General features: G+C 41.7%; 1 protein-coding gene across 1 annotated transcript in view; it reads left to right on the forward strand.

Moving 5' to 3' along the window:
• Window positions 1-21,036, forward strand: part of LOC309601488 (proprotein convertase subtilisin/kexin type 5-like) — a gene marked incomplete at both ends in the record, with an annotated part of 236,784 nt that overhangs the window by 117,090 nt on the left and 98,658 nt on the right. Inside the window, 2 exons of the mRNA XM_082334513.1 lie at window positions 6,346-6,434; window positions 10,469-10,641. Coding sequence (XP_082190639.1) covers window positions 6,346-6,434; window positions 10,469-10,641 — 262 coding nt within the window. The remainder of the gene's footprint in view (window positions 1-6,345; window positions 6,435-10,468; window positions 10,642-21,036) is intronic.

A 21,036-nucleotide genomic window follows, 5' to 3' on the forward strand; every position in this document is an offset into this window, starting at 1 on the left:
GTTTGCCCATTATGGACTGTTTCCAACCTTTGAATGCATTATACATGCCCAAAACATACAAACATTTCACAGATGCAGTTGGATGTATACCTTTTACATACACACTTAGAGAAAAGAATTAGAATTATTTTTAGGTGTTTTCAAGAGCAGCTGCAAAGTGCAGACACGGGTATAGAAACTCACACTCTGAAACAAAGGCAAATGAAGGCTAGGTAAAGACCATAAAAATGTACTTTATGGAGGTAATCTTTCAGAACAGAGCGAGTGTAGCAGTAATAACCAATGATGTACAGTTGTGAAGGTATTTTTTCCTATTTTTCTCTTCTCTGCTTTTTTGAATGCTATAGAACAATGCTGGAAGATCATTTCCCCACTCAGGACCATACAGCTAGTAAAGGTTAAGCACCACCTAGCTATAGCTATCTATATGGGCCTTGAATTTACCAAATGTTGCACAAATGCATCATCTTTTCTTTGATTTCCTTTTTCAGATAATTTCTTAAAGCCCTAATGAATTCACATATGATAATCGCTCAAAGATATAATTTATTAACCTATTATACTACTCATCTTCTATAAATAACCTCTGTACTTATTGTTTCTCCTGTTTCTTTCCTTCATAAAACAATGTCATGTCATCTGCTGAATTTCTTTCTCTTTTAAGATATGTTTCTGCCTTGCTGACCAGCTTCTGCTTTAAGCAGAACTTGAAACAAAAACAAAAAACAGAACCATTGTTCTGAACCTGTCGGTTCTTAAAACACAGAGTATCAAGATACAACATGGCACCTTCAATTTTGAGTAAATACAGATACACCAAGGATGCAGTAAGGAACGGTAGATTTTTGTTAAACCCTTGTCACTTTTAGGGACACAGCTTGGTAGAAATCAACATATCTTGAGGAATTATAGCAGCAGGTAAAAAGTGGTTCAATCAGTTCAGAAGGCTCAAGTCATGACATACGAAATAGCAGGACATAAGAGGCTTAGAACAGAAAGAGTAAGCATGTTCTCTGCTAAGGAAAATTTTTGACCTGAGTCATTAACCTCCCAATAGATGAAACTATGGGAATATTGATGGAACAACCTTAATAATGACTGTACAGCAATGGCATCTCCTTAAATCTTCAGAGCAAGTAGCTTATACAAAACTATTATGGTGTGTCTAGTTTTTTCTTTAATAAATCTGTGCATTTTCTGAAAGCCGCTGGACTTCCACATATGGCAGGGATTGCAGTACATTCTGATGACTGCTATAACTTTTACCTAACTTTCCTCAAGGTGTCCTAGGCTGCTAATTTCATGTTGATTAAACTATGCCAGTACCAGATTGTCGTGGTTTAACCCCAGTCGGCAACTAAGCACCACATAGCCACTCGCTCACCCTCCCCCCCACAGTGGGATGGAGGAGAGAATCGGGAAAAAAAGTAAAACCCGCAGGTTGAGATAAAGACAGTTTAATAGGACAGCAGAGGAAGAGAAAGTAGTAGTAGTAATAATAATAATAACAACAACAATAATAAAAGAATATACAAACCAAGTGATGCACAATGCAATTGCTCACCACCCACTGACCGATGCCCAGCACGTCCCCCAAGCAGCAATCACTGCCCCCTGGCCAAGTCCCCCCAGTTTATATACTGAGCATGACGTCATATGGTATGGAATAGCCCTTTGGCCAGTCTGGGTCAGCTGTCCTGCCTGTGCCCCCTCCCAGCTTCTTGTGCGCCTGGCAGAGCATGGGAAGCTGAAAAGTCCTTGACTAGTGTAAGCACTGCTCAGCAACAACTGAAACATCAGCGTGTTACCAACACTATTCTCATACTAAATCCAAAGCACAGCACTATACCAGCTACTAGGAAGAAAATTAACTCTATCCCGGCCGAAACCAGGACACACATACATTGTCATTGCCTTCAGTCAAATATAGTGTTTTCAGAAGTGGTAGAAGCGGATATAACTTAGGGCCCTAGAAATATTACATGAACTGATCGTGGGTAATCTCATCAGCATTTTCATACATCAGCCATTGTTATAATGGTATTTGATGTATACAAATGCGTTGCACTCAGCAAAAGATTAAAAAATTTCTGCTCCTACCCACCCTATTGAACGGAATGACAGCTAACGTACACTAATGACAGCTTCATGGTGCTGTCAAGTATCATGTGTCCTTTTATTGTGATTAATGATGTAACCCTCATGTGGTTCAGGAATTTGTAGCATCATTTTACTTCTTGAAACTCACTGGCCCGTTGGTGGTCCTGTTCTCTTTTTTTTCTCAAGGTAGACAAAAGACTTCTCTGACAATGAATCTATAGTGCTAAAACACATGCATTAGATTGAGGTAATTTACACTTAAACATCTCAGCTCCTGTCAGTAATTTCCCTTTGAAATAGCTCAAATGGTTTTTCCACTTAGGAAGCTTTTTTTTTTACACATTCTCTGCTGAAATAGTTGCTGAGATAAGAGGCTGTAGTTCTAACTGCTTCCACAATGTCTGCTTAGAACATGAGAGACAACACTGCAGAATAAAGAAGGGTCATGGTTTTGTTATGCTTGATATCTGTAGGTACAGGACATAAAACCACTCTGGAAGTGTGTTCTTCCGGAGGATCAGAAACACAGATAGCACAATGCAGTGTGCTTTTCACAGTATTTAGAAAATGTCTTTTAGGGCAAAGCTGCTATGAAGGCACTTCTCCAAGCCTGAGCTCCTGTAGGCTTTGTTATCCTTCAGTCATCTAAGGAAAGTGCCTGCTGCAACACTTCTTGGCAAGGAACAAGTCACCAGGCTGTGAAAGAGACAAGCATGTGTTAGTCTTTTTCTGCCCTTCCTTTTTCCTAGCCTCCCTTACATTCCCTGCTACTGCTTTGACCAATGTTTTTCCAAAAGGGATGCCTGAAGTTTACATATCGTTATTTGGATGTGTGTCATCCTGTAATCCTTGGCCATTTTAATTTCATCTGCAAAATCGCTACTTGCATTTGCACATATAGGCAGTGTAGTCTTAGGACTGTTCCTGCTGCAGTTTAATCTCTTAACATTTTCAGGGCATTTATAGGATGTGCATGCAAATAGGTTTTGCAACACTTACTTAATTTTCATTGTCTAAATTAATGAACAATTGATAGGAGGGAAGAAGAGAGATAAAGAAAAGATACGAACATTTTATTTGTAGGAATCAACTTTTAGTTGGCAATAGATAAAAGAATTTTTTAATGAAAATGTGTAAAGACTAGTGAAATATTCAGAAATGTTAATTTAACACACATATAAAACTGTCCAAAGATCTAATTTTCTCTGCATATGTTTTTTTCTATCAGAATTTTACCTGAAATTTCACACTGTGTTTTAATTCAATAAACATATGTAATAGTACCTCTATGTCAGCCTTTTAAAGCCCCAGCTACTTATAACTGATCACTTCCACTTCAGCTAGAATTTGTGGTGCAGTTTCATGTTACATGTAATCCCATTTTACTATGGGTTGCTGCTGAGAAGGGCAGTCACAATTTCTCTCTTCCTCTTATGCCAGCCACGCAGCTCTTCTATTTCCTATGTACAAATGTTACATGGCCCTTTTGCAAATGGTGTCTGTCTGGTGACCCAGTGGAAATCTAACCCTTTTGACGGTGCTCAGTGGATGTAGTTAAAGTGGCAGGCATCCATATACTCCTCTGTGAACCACAGACAAACTCAAGCCGTTTCTGCTCCTTTTCAAGCAGCTTTCTTTATGTATATATGTTTCTTATCTTTACCCATTCTCTACTGAAAAAACTTCATTCATTCCCAGTCATTTCCCTCTGCTGCTCTTTCCAAACTTGGTTCCCAGGGAAGGTTTCATCCCAACGCAGCCTCTCTCTGGGAAGCTGTGTCTGGGCCACATGCATTTCACAAAGCAGGTGGTGTTTTCATAATAAAATATATGCACCGACGTAATGTGTGTGGGTATATTACATATATACATTTTTAAGAGTATAGTCATCTGTGCTTTGAGTGATAACACCTGTAAACTTATATATAGACAGACTCTTCTCAGTAGTGCCCACTGACAGGACAAGAGGTAACGGGCACAAATTAAAACCCATGAAATTCCATCTGGACACAAAACCCCCACTTTTTTACTGTGAGGCTGATCAAACACTGGGACAGGTTGCCCAGAGGCGCTGTGGAGATATTCAAAGGCTATCTGGACTCAGTCCTCTGCAACCTGCTCTAGCTGACCCTTTTTGAGCAGGAGGGGGTGGACTAGATGATCTCAAAAGGTTCCTTTCAACCTCAGTGATTCTGTGATGCTGTCTTCTAAATAATTCTGAAGACAGATATTTTCCTATAAATATAAATAAAATTTTTAAAGGCACTGTTTCAAACAAATAGGGAACTAGAAGATTATTTGAAAATACTTGAAAATGAACAGGGATCTTTTTAAAACTCCTTTTCATCTGTGGTTCCTGAATGATTTACTCCAGGCTTTTCAAAATAATTCTATAATAGGATAAGATGTTGCCTGATAAATTTCTGTTAGACTGGCTTTCTTCAAGTGAAGAAAATTAGGCTTGAAAAATAGGCTTCATATGAAAAAAACCCCTTCAAATTAAGTCTTGAAAAATTCTCTGATCAAGTCTGGCAAGCACTTGATGAATTATGAACAGGTTAATAAGAAACAATTTGAGGAGATATACATATAATTGTGGTACCTCAATCCAGCTTTAGGATTAATCAGCTGGTCTTGTGAGTAAAAATTACACTTTTCTCATAGAATATATTTCTAATTTACGTGATAAATTCAAAGATGTCCTTTGAAATTATAACAAGTTAGCATCAATCAATCGCTTTTAATGCTTATTATCTTTGTTTCATCTTTTTTTGTTTCCCAGTCTTATCTAGGTTTTTTTGGTTTATATTAATCCATTGCAAACTAGCTGTCTTAGTGTTTCTCAGCTAAATGTCTCAAAAGGTTAAGGGGAAAAAAACCTTCTTATGATATGGAACTAAGGAGTGACTCTTCTCAAAGCAGACTGTACCAAGAGAAAGCAACTGTGATTCTTGTCTGTAACATAGGCTTCAACCTTAATTCAGAAACACCCCTGTTCTCCAGATGCCCGCATAAGCAGTCTTTCAACCACCACCAGTGGAAGTATGCCTGAATACACAACTGACCTCATTTAGCCTCCTCTGAAGTGCTTGCGACGTTGTTATCTATTTTTTGCCTTGACTTTTTAAACTTCTTTCTCTGTGGCTACCTAAGCCCTATGTTATCTATCTATCTCCATCTCGTCAACTCTCCGTCTTTAATTGTCTGGTCTGAAACTCCATATCTCTCTGCACACACACTCTCTAAAGTTCCCCGTTCACTCCAAATTAATTTTATCACATTTCTGTGATGGAGTTGGTTAACTGCATAATGATGAGGACAAAATTTACTGGTGGAGAACACTTCATGAAACCTATATTGACAAGCAAAAATCATGAAGAGCAGAAACAGCTTTCCTACCATAGTGGTTGTATGGATGACCACTGTCACCTTGTAGAGAGTGTGGATCAGGGCTAAGCAAGACATCCCACTCTGGCATTGCACAGTGGGCAAGGAGGTGAGCAAATCCCAGAGGTTTGTTCTTCATCTGCTTCTGAAGATTATGCCCTTACAGCCCATCTCTGCTTCCAGGTGCAGAGTGTAGCTCCCATGAGGAGGGTAATTCAGCTGTTTTTTCTGCCCTGGAAAGACAGCAGGCTTGCAAGGTTGGCCCAAGGCATGACCGGGATATACTTACACAACAGTTTTGAGCATATCTGACTTATAGCCACTCTTAGGCATGCCTGTGAACAGCTATGTGGGCATAGGCACAGTCTCAGCTTCCTCATGGAAGAATGGGGCACACGCTCTACCTAATGAGGATGCTCACTGGAGGTTGTACAGAGAGGCATATGCTAGCAACATATTTGTCAGTGAGTGCTCGTGGAAGAATGTAGGACAAAAATTCTGTCCATAATGTAAATATTGGTTCAAAATCAAGAATTGGTGTCCCAGACTTCTTTTTGTTCCTGTGGATTATATATCATCTTAGTATGTCTTTGTTACATACTGTATGTGTTTCCAATGGCTAGAAAGTCTGTCATGAAGAGTTTAAGAAGATGGTTATGATAATAATGTTAAAATGTGTTTGGGGAAAAGTTGTAACAAGGGCATTAATTTGCTATAGGGAGGTACATAGTGCAAGATATTGTGGATAATTGTGGTTTTAGCACCTGAGGATGAGCAAAATCAATGCCTTTAAATCCCAACAATCTGAGCTGGTGGATTATCTTGCTTACTTGAAAAAAAATGTTTGTCTGACTGCAGGCATGGAACCCGTTGTGCTGGAGAAGTGGCAGCCACCGCAAACAACTCACACTGCACAGTAGGAATCGCCTTCAATGCCAAGATTGGAGGTATGTGAAACAGTCTCCCACAAAGAAAAAAGTAACTAAAGAGTCATTTGTACCAAATGGTACATTCAGAGCTTTCTAAACAAGAGGAGGAGATTCGTATAGATAACAATTGTACTTGTAGCATGGTAGTTAAATACCAGTACTGAAGGAATTTGTCTGCAGTGAGCTTCTCCAGTGTTCCTTGGGACACCACCTCTCAGTACACGCAAAAAAACAGAAAGCAAGGCCTTTGATGAAAACACAAAACCCAGAATTAGGACATTTGGGTTTTCGTACAAATTCAAAGCTTTAACTGAACTTTGACAAATCAGAAGTAAATGTACACATCACGAATATTTGCTTGCATATTGATCCCAAACAAAACACTGACATAGTTGTAAAATGTTTTTGTGTCGTTTGGCTGTGGTTGGAGAGTATTTTCTTTTGATCCCTGTGTGTGATCAGATTATTACCTGAGATATGAGATTTGATTGCAGCTTTTTGTTCTGTTCAGCCAAGAGATTCCAAGTGATTTCTATCAATTCTTAGTCAATGGCTGTTCAATTAAGACCTTTAGCTTGGCTCTTGAAATGACTGTCAAAATGTCATGCAAATATCTCCTAGGCTGTAGCCTGCCTGTGCCAGTTTTTAACACTTCAAGTGAAGTTTTACTCTGTATTTTTAAAGAAATCATGGGATTGGTATATTGGCTTTCAGTAAAAATACCTATAGTTCAAACTCATTAACTGTTGATTTTCTGCCCCAAAATAGATGCCACCTATGAAAAAATAAATATGTTTACCTACATATACTATAGACAACAGTTAAAAAATATGAGCAGGCATACTTGAGGCCATGTTTCCACAATTAATAGTACTGTATCTGATCAGGAGCTGCCCCCATGTTGGACAGAGCTAGTTTCAGCTGTTGCCCAAAGATGAGCCAATCAGCAACATTGGTAGTGCCTCTATGATAACATATTTAAGAAACAGTAAAAAATGATGCACAACAGCAGCTGGGAGAAAAAGGAGTGAGAAAAAATGTAAGAGAAACAACCCTGCAGACCAAGGTCAGTGAAGGAGGGAAGGAGGTGCTCCAGGCACCAGAGCAGAGATTCCCCTGCAGCCTGTGGTGAAGATCATGGTGACGCAGGTTGTCCCCCTGCAGCCCATGGAGGTCCATGGTGGAGCAGATATCTACCCTGCAGCCCATGGAGGACCCCACGCCTCAGCAGGTGGATGTGCCCAAAGGAGGCTCTGACCCCGTGGAGAGCTCACGCTGGAGCAGGCTCCTGGCAGGAACTGCTGCCCATGGAGAGGAGCCCATGTAAGAGCAGGTTTTCTGGCAGGACCTGTGGCCCCATGAGGGACACACGCTGGAGCAGTCTGTTCCTGAAGGACTGCACCCCATGGAAAGGACCCATGCTGGAGCAGTTCATGAAGAACTGTAGCCCGTGGGAAGGACTCATGTTGGAGAAGTTCGTGGAGGACTGTCTCCCATGGGAGGGACCCCACACTGGAGCAGGGGAACAGTATGAGGAGGAAGGAGTGGCTGAGACAGTGTTATGAACTGATCTTAACCCCCATTCCCCATCCCCCCTGCTCTGGTTGGGGGTGGGGGTAGGTAGAAAAGTCAGGAGTGATGTTGAGCCTGGGAAGAAGGGGTGCGGGGTGAGGGGAAGGTGGTTTTAGGGTTTTTGTTTGTTTGTTTCTCTCTTTTCTAATCTATTTTTAATTGCCAATAAATTAAATTAATTTTCCCCAAGTCAACTCTGTTTTGCCCATGATGGTAATTGGTGAGTGATCTCCCTGTCCTTATCTCAATCTATGAGCTTTTTTGTCATGTTTTTCTCCCCCTGTCCTGTTGATGAAGGGGGAGTGATAGAGCGGCTTGGTGGGCACCTGGCAGCTAGCCAAGGTCAACCCACCACAAGAATCTAACAGCCTTCAAGAAACTTCATTGGTCTAAATGAAATAAAAATGGTATCTACTCTGCTTAACACAGTGCTTCTGCAGAGCCATCAGTAACACTGTTTAAAGAAAGCCTGAAAATACTATAGTGCTAGCTGTATAAACCTCACATACCACACTTATAAAGTATCTCAAACATAAGTCCTCAGGAGACCCAGCAGATAATCTGCTGAAAATCAGAAGCAAGAGGGAATTCTAGGGTATTGGGAAGGGAGGTTGAGCTTCCCCTTCTACTAGGTGTATATGTTTAAGAGTTTCACTGTTGCTGATCTCTATTTTTGTATGCCTTCCTCCCTTCCCTCATAAAAGGCATAAGCTATACACGTGAATATGCAGAAGTTATGTTCCCTCTCCACAGGCCAAATAATAGAGTGTAAAAATGTTGAATTATATTATACTGAATTAGCGTTCAGCTCGCTTATTTCCCAGGGATTTAAAGACCCTTATTTTAGGAGAAGAAACTGGAGTTGAGTTATAGCAATTACATTCTTCTTACACAGAGGAGCACCTACTGACAGTGATGTTGAATTTGGTCCACCAAGATGGGTCTTTACTTCAAACCAAAATGTGAGTTGCTGCATCTCTGGACACATAAGGGATAGTGAAGAGACCAAAGGGGAATTCCATTGATATTTCATCACTGATCAATCAATGATCATTATTCCCTACTATGATACAGTTGCATGTTAATTATTATTTAATATCTTATATTGCTTTGATCTCATGTTACACTAACTGTATGAAGGTCCTCTTTCTTATTTAGGTTAAAACTGGCATCAAGGGTTTTCTCAGTCAGAATTAAATTCAATCAAAATGTTACAGTTAGTTAGTTAAAAAACAACTTTAAGATACTCTCAGTTTTCAGCTTTAAGCCTACCTTATTTATTCTAGTGCTCTTAAAACATGGTGCCATTCACTTTACAAAGGCTGGCACATTGAATTGTCAAAATGCACATTAATGGATTTTTTTAACACAAGAATCTCAAATTGTACATTTAAAAAACCTCTTCTGCACAACGGAGGATGTTCACAAAATTGTAGTTTCATGTTGCATAATGTTACGCATAGGGAATTTGTTAGTAACTTTCTGTAATCGCCTTGCTACTGTGTATACTTATACTGCTTAATCCATCTGTACACAAGAGCTTTCTCCTGTTTCTTCTTTGCAACCTCATATAACAAAGGAAAAATGCTGTGTTTATCTGTCAACAGAGATCCTATGTTTATGTCTGTCAACATACTTGGGACTAGGTGAAGGGTCTAGAGAACAAGTCTTATGAGGAGCGGCTGAGGGAGCTGGGGTTGTTTAGTTTGGAGGAGGCTGAGGGGAGACCTTATCGCTCTCTACAACTCCCTGAAAGGAGGCTGTAGTGAGATGGGGGGTCGGTCTCTTCTCCCAGGTAGCAAGCAATAGGATGAGAGGAAATGACCTCAAGTTGTGCCAGTTGTGACAATTTAGATTAGATATTATGAAAAAATTCTTCACGGAGAGAGTGGTTAGGCATTGGAACAGACTGCCCAGGGAAGTGGTGCAATCACAGTCCCTGGAAGTATCCAAAAAACATGTGGATGTGGTGCTTAGGGACATGGTTTAGAGGTGGACCAGGCAGTTAGGTTAACGGTTGGACTCAATGATCTCAGAGGTCTTTTCCAACCTTAATGATTCTATGATTCTATGACTATGAATGTCTCAAATTAAGTGCCGCAGTATAAAAGGAAAAAGCAAAGCAGGTAATATCTTCAAGTGAGAAATATAGACATTTCAAGGTTCAAGTCTTTTTTTAAGTTTTCTTTAGTATAAAAGTTTCTTGTTAAAGTTCAAAGGCTATACAGTGGATAAACTGACTTGTAGATAATTCTTAAAACCTGAAGAAAGACAAAAATATTAATTCCTATTTGTATTTTTTCATATAGAAGCATTTTTTTCATCAGGGAAACACATATCCAAACAGACTGATTTTTTTTTTACAAGAGATCTTTATGATCTTTCAGTCCAATGTCCTACACAACAATTTCCTCTGGGGAAAAAAAAAAAAAGGCACTTTGAGTTTGATTGTCTTGTTCATTGTATCTTTTGTTCTGAAGGCGTACGGATGCTGGATGGAGATGTGACAGACATGGTAGAAGCAAAGTCTCTGAGCCTTAATCCCCAACACATCCACATCTACAGTGCCAGCTGGGGGCCTGATGATGATGGTAAGACTGTGGATGGACCTGCTTCTCTAGCGCGTCAGGCCTTTGAGAATGGCATCAGAATGGTAGGTTGGCATCAAAGTGCATATCCTGGATCTGCTCTTGTGTATGGGTATAAGGGTACACGTGCCCAGTATGTACAAGTGCACTGCATGGGGAAGAGTCATATTCTTAAGGAAAGAAGAAAAGCTTCATTTGTGTAAAATGAAAAATACATTTCCATTCTATAGCAACTAGATGTTCAATCCTTCCTGAAGTATCAGCTAACTTTCTTCATTGTCAGTTGGAATATATTATCCTCAGTGTCCTTTAAAACTGCCCTGAGGTAATAATGTAATTCTGCAAGAAAAGCTGACTGAAAAATGATACTTTGCACAGCAGTGCCAAATCATGAATTCTAAATTGCTATGAAATTATAAAACAAAAGCCTTTGACTTTTTCCTTCATCCATCCTTCCTTCCTTTTTTTGTTCTGTTTTACTTAATTTCTTAATGGAAATTTGATGGATTTAATAGGAAACTGGGAGCTAAAAAAATTTGCACTCGTTTCTTTTAGAGTGTATGTCTAATCTCAGAGAACATTCACCCTTACATATGCATTTCTCTAACAGTTTGTACAACTGCAGTTTCTGTGTGATATAGTCCAGAGAGCTTCAATAGTACAATACACAAAATCCCAAACATCCCTATATGAAAAAATATAATACCTTTTCAATTTTCTTTAATAAATAACTGTCAAACAAATAAGATCACAGAAGGAAATGAGCAGTTAGAGGAAATTTGATGTCAGAGGCCAATTTTTAGTTCTTCCTTTCACCCTCCTGCATGTTAAATAGATCAGGGAATTCCTGGTCTTCCAGTGCTCACACCTCTTTCCAGTATATAGGACTGGATGGAAAGCATTTTAAAGCTCTGCATTTGAAGGTTTGAGCATTATTTTGAATGCAGCAGAAGACTTCCTAGTTCAATGGTGAGTGGCTCTAGGATCAGAATAGAGGAGATTAGTATGAAACATTTATTTGAAGAGGCTGAGACTGTTGGACTAATACTGGAACATAGTAACACTGTGCAGCAAAAGTGCAGCTATTATTTAAGTCAATAGGAATTTTAACCCTGTGTGCCAAGACTGATTTTAGCAAACTGTAACTAACATTCAGCCTGGAAGACTTGTGTCTTGTGTAAGAGAGAGTGTCTGCCATTGAGACATTATATTAATTATATTAATTTAAGATATACCATAAAAAGTGGTTGTAACAGGAAACAGGGTATAGAGGGATAATAGAAAAAGTTACAAGAGCATCTGGTCAAGCTGACAGTCTGTATGGACAGTTCAGTGTTTCAGGTGATTTACAGTATACTTGATTATAAATTGTAAATAAATACAACATAAAATCAATACCCACTATCACTGTAACCATTGTATTGCAGCACAAGCCTAGGAGCTGTGAATTCTTCAGTTCTAGTCACAGCCGTGTCACTGGTTTGTTTTCACTTCCTCAGTAAAGTTGCATAAATTGCTTACTCTCTCCCTGCCTCCCCGCAATGTGGATAATAATCTTTGGGCCCCTCACTACAAGAAGGACATCGAGGTGCTGGAGCGTGTCCAGAGGAGGGCAACGAAGTTGGTGAAGGGTCTAGAGCACAAGTCTTATGAGGAGAGGCTGAGGGAGATGGGGTTGTTTAGCCTGGAGAAGAGGAGGCTGAGGAGAGACCTTATTGCTCTCTACAACTACCTGAAAGGAGGTCGTAGCGAGGTGGGGGTCAGTCTCTTCTCCCTAGTAACAAGTGATAGGACGAGAGGAAACAGCCTCAAGTTGCGCCAGGGGAGGTTTAGGTTAGATATTAGGAAAAACTTCTTCACCGAGAGGGTAGTCAGGCATTGGAACAGGCTGCCCAGGGAAGTGGTTGAGTCTCCATCCCTGGAGGTATTTAAAGAACGGATAGATACGGTGCTTGAAGACATGGTATAGATGGACTTGGCAGTGATAGGTTGACGGTTGGACTCGATGATCTTAAGGGTCTTTTCCAGCCTTGACGATTCTATGATTCTATACGTGTGCACCTATCTGACAGGTGTGTTATGAAGAGCAATTATTGAAATACTAAACTAATGACAAGGACTGTGTGCATCCTGTGCTATGTAATGATGTTAAAAAGGTCTCATAAAATTCAGTATTGTGATTGCTTTACCAAAAATGCAGCAATGGACCACTGCCTTCCTTTCATTTGGTCATATGATGACCATTCAGTGTAGAGCTGCAGACTTAAGCTTTTGCTTGTTGTACAGTATGTAACATGTTAAGCCTAGCATAACAAAATACTCAAGCATGTACTTTATCCTGTGAGAAATTCCAGGGGCTTAGCAGTTAAACAGATTTAGAAACTCTCCTTCTGCCCCCAGAGACCTCTGCCGTATTTAATAATTGTTATTAGAATAGTTGTTCATAGAGCAATAAAACTAGTCTGTGAGAAGGCTGAATGCATCTCCATTATTGCTTTCCATGCATTGTCACTTCTCCTTTCAGCTTGAATATCAGCTCACACCCCAGCACCTAAGTGTACTACTCAATTTAAGAAGGATGTTAAGGTACTCGAATGCATCCAGAGGAGGGCAACAAAGCTGGTGAAAGGGCTGCAAGGCATGTCCTATGAAGAGCAGCTAAGGACTCTGCGGTTGTCTAGTTTGGAGAGAAGGAGGCTGAGGGGTGACCTCATTGCTCTCTACAGCTGCCTGAGGAGGGGAAGTGGAGAGGGAGGTGCTGATCTCTTTTCCTTGGTATCCAGTGACATGATGCGTGGGAATGGGTCAAAGCTGCGTCAGGGGAGGTTCAGACTTGAAAATAAGAATGCTTTGCTGCTATCTCTGCAGACTGAGGACTGCAGTAATCCCTTTGTTCAGTTGGTATCCCATAGCATCTGTTTGTGAAGAAACAACCCACTTAGGCTGTGTGCAAAATCATTGCCCTCAATGTTTTGTGCCTTAAATTTATGTAAAATTCTATGTACAGAAAACTGTTGAGGCCAAACTTCCAGTAATTTGGCTTTAAGAAATCTATTTTTTTTCCCACATGATGCATAGAAATGCATGGATTCTGCTGTTGTTCAAATCCTTACAATTCTATGAGGAAAGGGAATAAGTGATTTGCCCATGCAAAGTAACCTGATTTATGTTTCAAAAAATGCACTCTCTGAAATGCATATCCTTCAAGTGTATGCAAAGAGACCCATTTTGCCAAAGTTGTTTTTCAGTATTGGCATTCCATCTCAAGACTACCCCACATCAAGAATGATGTGGGGTTTTTTTATTTTCAAATATATCACCTGTTTCAAGTTAGGCACCCAAAACCAGAGGTCCCTTTTGACAACTAGTCCAACATCAGTAATGCTATTCTGGCTTGTTACAGCAGTTTCCATATAGGAGTGAGAGATGGGATGATTGCTCAAAAATTACTATCATGGGCAAAACAGACTTGATTTGGGGAAGACTAATTTAATTTATTGCCAATTAATTGTAACAGAGTAGGAAAGCGAGAAATAAGAACAAAACTAAAAACACCTTTCCCCTACTCCTGCCTTCTTCCCAGGCTCAGCTTCACTCCTGGCTCTTCTACCTCCTCCCCCTGGGTGGCACAGGGGGATGGGGAACAGGGGTTGTGGTCAGTTCATAACACTTCATCTCTGCCACTCCTGCCTCCTCATGCTCTTCCCCTGCTTCAGCATGTGGTCCCTCCCACAGGAGGCAGTCCTCCACGAACTTCTCCAACATGGGTCCTTCCCACAGGCTGGGCTGCTCCTGCATGGGTTCCTCTCCAAGGGCCACAGTTCATTCCAGGAGCCTGCTCCTGCGTGGGCTCTCCATGGGCTGCAGCTTCTTTCAGGGCACATCCACCTGCTCTGGCATGGGCTGCAGGGTGGATATCTGCTCCACCGTGGACCTCCATCGGCTGCAGGGGGACAACCTGCCTCACCATGGTCTTCACCACAGGCTGCAGGGGAATCTCTGCTCTGGTGCCTGGAGCACCTCCTCTCCCTCCTTCTGCACCGATCTTGGTGTCTTGCAGGGCTGTTTCTTCCATATTTTCTCACTCCTCTCTCACAGCTGTTGTGCAGCGTTTTTTTACCCTTTCTTAAATGTTATCATCACAGAGTCCTACTAATGTCACTGATTGGCTCAGCTTTGGGCAGCAGTGGGTCTGTTTTGGAGCTGGCTGAAACTGGCTCTGTCTGACATGGGGGCAGCTCCTGATCTCTTCTGACAGAATCCACCCCTGCAGCCCGCCCTCCCCACTACCAAAACCTTGACACATAAACCCAATACAGTAATACATCCTGCTCAGAATGATACAGATATATGATGACAAGGAGAGGCCAATAACATTTTAAAATAAATTTAAGAGCAATTGATCTGTGGCACAACATAGGCAACAAACCTTTTGCCTTGATACTTTCAATTTACAAACAACCCCTTCTACTTTTGGAGTAGAAGCATATAATAAAAAACAATAATGTGAAATCCTTTTCTTCTTCCTCTCCTCTCCTCTCCTCTCCTCTCCTCTCCTCTCCTCTCCTCTCCTCTCCTTGCATTCAGGTTGCAAGCTTGTTTAGCAATTGTAAGAGAGTCTTCTGCTCCTAGCAAACACCTTGAAAACACACTCTGCAGACAAAGTTGGTGAAATGAGAGAGATGATAAGGGGCAATGATGATGGGAGGGAAGGCACCAAGCTGAGTTCTCACAAGAGGTTCAGCCACACAACATCTCATCTTTAATGTCCATCAAACATTTTGGCTTGTGTCCAGCTTGCTAAACAGAATAGTGTTGTGGCAACAAAATGAAGGCTCCTGCACTGATGCAGTCAGAAAGCCAAAAATTCCCATGTAGATTTCATTGCCTGTCCACCTTCCTACATTATATTAAGGATGACCTGCCCTGCCACTGGTTTGGACTATCATCTACTGCAAAACAAATAAGAGAAAGCATATAGTTGATGACACATTGTCAGCGGTGAAATAACTCCCGCTCAAAACCCTGCTATGTAAAACATCAATGGGGTTACAATTCTCCAGAAACTTGACTGTTAGGTCTTTGTCAAACAGCAGTAAAAGAAAAAGTCATAATATCTGAAATATATTGCTACCCAAATTATGTTGAGATGGATCCCCAGGATAATAGGCTTATTTGTATGAACAGAAATGAACTGTTTTCAACTCTGCATCACAGAGCCGTGTTTCAGAGAGCATGAGTATATAAAAAGGAGTGGTGGGTTGACCTTGTATGGCTGTCAGATGCCCACCAAGCTGCTCTATCACTCCCCCTCCTCAACTGGACAGGGGAGAGAAAATATGATGAAAGGCTCGTGGGTCGAGATAAGGACAGGGAGATCACTCAGCAATTACCGTCATGGGCAAAGCAGGCTCGACTCGGGGAAATTAATTTAATTGATTGCCAATCAAATCAGAGTAGGATAATGAGAAATAAAAACAAATCCAAAACCACCTTCCCCCCACCCCTCCCTTCTTCCTGGGCTCAAATTCACTCCTGATTTTCTCTACATCCTCCCCTGAGTGTCGCAGGGGGACGGGAAATGGGTGTTGTGGTCAATTCAGTATGTGTTGTCTCTGCCGCTCCTTCCTTCTCACGTTCTTCTCCTGCTCCAGCGTGGGGTCCCACCCACAGGAGACAGTCCTTCACAAACTTCTCCAACGTGGGTCCTTCCCACAGGCTGCAGTTCTTCATGAACTGCTCCAGCATGGGTCCTTTCCACAGGGTGCAGTCCTTCAGGAACAGACTGCTCCAGCATGTGTCCCCTGCGGGGTCACAAGTCCTGCCAGAAGATCTGCTCCAGCGTGGGCTCCTCTCCACAGGGCCACAGGTCCTGCCAGGAGCCTGCTCCAGTGCGGGCTCTCCACAGGGTCAGAGCCTCTTTTGGGCAGACCCATCTGCTCTGGTGTGGGGTCCTCCATAGGCTGCAGAGTGGATATCTGCTCCACCGTGGACCTCCATCGGCTGCAAGGGGACAACCTGCGTGTCACCATGGTCTTCACCACTGGCTGCAGGGGAATCTCTGCTCCGGTGCCTGGACCACCCCCTCTCCCTCCTTCTTCACTGGACTTGGTGTCTGCAGAGTTGTTCCTCTCACATATTCTCACTCCTCTCTCCCAGCTGCTGTTCTGCATCGTTTTTTACCCTTTCTTAAATATGTCATCACAGAGGTGCCATCAGTGTCACTAATTGGCTCAGCTTCGGGCAGCAGTGGGTCCGTCTTGGAGCCAGCTGGCACTGGCTCTATCGGACATGAGGGAAGCTTCTGGCATCTTCTCACAGAAGCCACCCCTGTAGCCCACCCCCACCCCCCCAAAAAACTCTGGCACATAATAGCTTTGCTATTTGCATAGAAATTGTTTACTAGTAAAAGTCTCCAAGTATGTAAATGTAATAGAATTAAACAAAATACCCTAAAGATGACAGAAAACCATTGTACTTGAGACAGGTTTAAAAATTCCTTTTGTCTTAATTTACCCTGATCCTGGGTAGAATTTTAAAGCATATTTAATTTCTGGTATACGTTTTCATTTCATAGGTTCAGTTATTATTCGGTATCCTTTCTTGAAATAGATTTGTGTATTTCAGTTTATGGCATGTTCTGTCTCTGTGGAACCCTATGGACAAAAATGTATAGTCATTTATCTTTGCTATTTTGTGCCGGATTTGGAAGGAGTAATCATATTAGCTCAGGAGATTTAAAAATAATAATAGTTCTAAAACACTCTGCATGAGCTGTTAATTGGAATAATAAGAGCTAAAGTTAAACTAGGCATTTTTTTCAAGGATCCCAGTCTCACATCACACTGAATAAGAAACCGTGGCTCTTGCATCCATTTAATTTTTACTTCATTAATTTAATAAAAAAAAATCATTCAGTTTAATTATACTTTAATGAATTATTATTCATCATCACCTCTAATTTTCCAAAATAAAAAACAAGCATACTTTCCTTTTCAGATCCATTTAAAAAATCTTGACTGTACTCTCTTCTGTCTTGTTTTTTTAAAAGTTAATATCCAGTTGTGCCTGCATATGCAGAATAAATGAAGAATATCAATCCTGAACCTTTGTACAGATCTGAAAGAAGGTCTTGTCAAACTTTTCTGTACCAATGTTGCTTTAATTCACAGGTACTAGATGTTATTGTTCAGTTCAATAGTTCAATTTTCAAAAAAGTAAGGTCAAGGTCTGTACAAAGCATAATATGCATTTTTGTCCACCTGTTATTATTTGTGCAATTACTGTGACTGCTTGGGGAAATCAGTGTTTGTCAGGGTATTTATCCAGTCTTTACCTTGGACAATGATCTGATTTTTGGCACAGAGACAATTTGCCTTTTCTTCTCCTGTTTGCTTCATCTTTTAAAATTCAGCATTTTATGACAGTATAAAGAAAAATGGAAAGGATACCTTTATCCAAAAACTGAAAGGCATGCTTTATTAAAGAGAACATGGAAAACAGATTCATCTTAAAATTACTTTTGGCCTACAAACTAAGCCTCTAAGTAAGGTGATGACTGAGACATAAATGTAAAGCCTTTCAGTAAATATTACATTTTAAAGAATGATAATTAGAGAAGTATTAACCTTAACCATTTTCTTTTTCTTATTAGTATGATTTTCAAAACTATCACAGTTTTATATAAGTTTTGAAAAGAACCTTTATTTCCTTAGCAGAAATGAAAAAGCTCTCACAGTGAGAGCTAGAAACATTTCCAAATACATGGAAATATTTAAATCTATTCAACTCTGCATGGGCCACTTTGGGCAGAAGTAGAAGTGTGTTAAAATCAACTTACAAATATGTGGGCTGCTGATTTTCCTTAGACTGATGTGTGAAGACCTCTACCTTATTGTCCTGGTTTCAGCCAGGATAGAGTTAATTTTCTTCCTAGTAGCTGGTATAGTGCTGTGTTTTGGATTTAGGATGAGAATAATGTTGATGTTTTAGTTGTTGCTAAGTAGGGCTTACACCAGTCAAGGACTTTTCAGCTTCCCCTGCTCTGCCAGGTGCACAAGAAGCTGGGAGGGGGCACAGCCAGGACAGCTGGCCCAGACTGGCCAAGGGGCTATTCCATGCCACATGATGTCATGCTCAGTATATGAGCAGGGGGAGCTGGCGGGGGGGGGCAACGATCACTGCTTGGGGGATGTGCTGGGCATCGGTGGGCAGGTGGTGAGCAAATGTAGAGTGTACCGCTTGCTTTGTATTACTATTGTACTATTATTACTTGTTGTTATTATTATTATTATTATTACTATTACTACTGTTCTATTTTTATTTTACTTTAGTTATTAAACTGTTCTTATCTCAACCCACGAGTTTTCTCCCCTTTTGCCCTTCCAATTCTCTCCCCCATCCCACCGGTGGGGGAGTGAGCGAGCGGCTGCGTGGTGCTTAGTTGCTAGCTGGAGTTAAACCACGACAGTCCTTTTTGGCGCCCAACATGGGGCACGAAGGGTTTGAGATAATAACAGATTAACTAGAGTGTATTAAGGAATTTGTATCTGTTAACAGTTATCGGTCGTAATATTGATTCATCTGTTCTCGGTACTAGTCTACCTGATCTGCACCATGCTCTTGTTTTTGCTGTGCATGTTGGAGATTGGTGTGGGTTTTTTCAGTTTGCTGTGCTTTGCTGTAATGAGTGATGTTTTGCCTGGAAGACTGGTTATTAAAACACTGACCTTGAGTGCTATCTGGTATTTGGGTTCTGTAGTGAAGCCATTACTGTACTTCGGGTACCACCTCATGGAGACAATTAGCAATTATACCCCTTCTTCTGAGAGTTTTTTTATGGAGGAAATACAGAATGGCACCTTCGCTGCCTTCTTCTATGATGTTTCCTCCTTCATTGCAACAACTTTTCAGTATCTTGAACATCCTTGGGTAGTTAAGATATATCCATTGGTAGTTCTTGGGAATTTTGTTTCAGTTTTATCTAAGGTTAATAGCAGTTTAAGAATATCATCCAGAGATCTCCTCCAAGGCTGGATAGTTATGAGTGGCAGGGTGTGTGGGAGAGTATGGGCAAGTACCTAGGACAACGGGCACCTCCAGTGTTTTGGAACTTCACCCCCGAACAAGTGCAGAATCCTGAAAAACTAGTACAGTATTTGGAAAAAGTATGTTGTCACCCTGGCAACTCCAGAGAGACACAAATCACTGCAATGTGCTGGGGTCTGGCCCATGCCTACTGAGCCCTATTCAACACTATTCAGAACCCCCAAGGGGAAGATAAGGTCTCTGGATCGGCTGACAAAATGACGACCCTGTGGCTGCGCCAGCCCCCGTGGCTGCACCGGCCCCTGCCACAGGCACTGTGGCTGTGCCAGCCCCTGCAATAGGTGCTGCGGCTGAACCAGAGAACCAACCCATGCCAGTATCACTTGCCCCTATACACAAGAAAAAATACACAAGGAAATCAGCTCGTTTAGTAAGGGCTGATGATGAGCGAGGGCCATCAAGAGAGCAGGAGGAGGAAGAGGCAGAACCCATACATGAGATGGCAACCACCCGATCCCTGTCCCTGAGTGAGCTGCGAGATATGCAAAAAGATTTCAGTCATCGTCCAGGCGAGCACATCATCACCTGGATGCTCCGATGCTGGGATAATGGGGCCAGTAGCCTGGAATTAGAGGGTAGGGAAGCCAAGCAGCTGGGATCCCTTTCTAGGGAAGGGGGCATTGACAAAGCAATTGGAAAAGGGGCAAAAGCCCTCAGCCTCTGGAGGCGACTCCTGTCAGGCGTGAAGGAAAGGTATCCCTTCAAGGAAGATGTTATATGTCACCCAGGCAAGTGGACCACCATGGAGAGAGGTATCCAGTACCTGAGGGAATTAGCTGTGCTGGAGGTGATGTAAAATGACCTGGACAATGAGCAGTTATCCAAAGATCCAGACGAAGTCCAGTGCACACGACCCATGTGGCGGAAGTTTGTACGGAGCGCACCATCATCGTATGCAAACTCTTTGGCAATAATGACCTGGAAAGATGAGGAGGGACCAACGGTGGAAGAATTGGCTGGCCAACTCCGACAATACGAAGAAAGTCTCTCTTCCTCCCTACGGGCCTGCGTCTCGGCTGTGGAGAAACTGTCCCAGAAGGTCCAGCAACTCGAAGAGGATATGTCCTACTCCTCACCTGTACGGACCAGTATCTCAGCCATCAGGAGTAAGCGTCCCTCTGCTCAGGAGAGAGGATATAGTGGATACACACCACGGGCCACCCTGTGGATTTATCTGCATGGCCATGGAGAAGACATGAGGAAGTGGGATGGAAAATCTACCTCGACCCTAGAGGCATGGGTACGTGAGTTGTAAGGAAAAACAACTACAAAAGGTGGTTCTTCCAGGAGAGTTGCGGCTCCAGTTTCCAGTGGGCAGTTCCCCAGACAGAGCAGAAGGGCTGATTTTGCTT

Source organism: Platalea leucorodia, assembly GCF_965183815.1.
Source record: "Platalea leucorodia genome assembly, chromosome: W".
In the NCBI taxonomy this organism is placed as follows: domain Eukaryota; kingdom Metazoa; phylum Chordata; class Aves; order Pelecaniformes; family Threskiornithidae; genus Platalea; species Platalea leucorodia.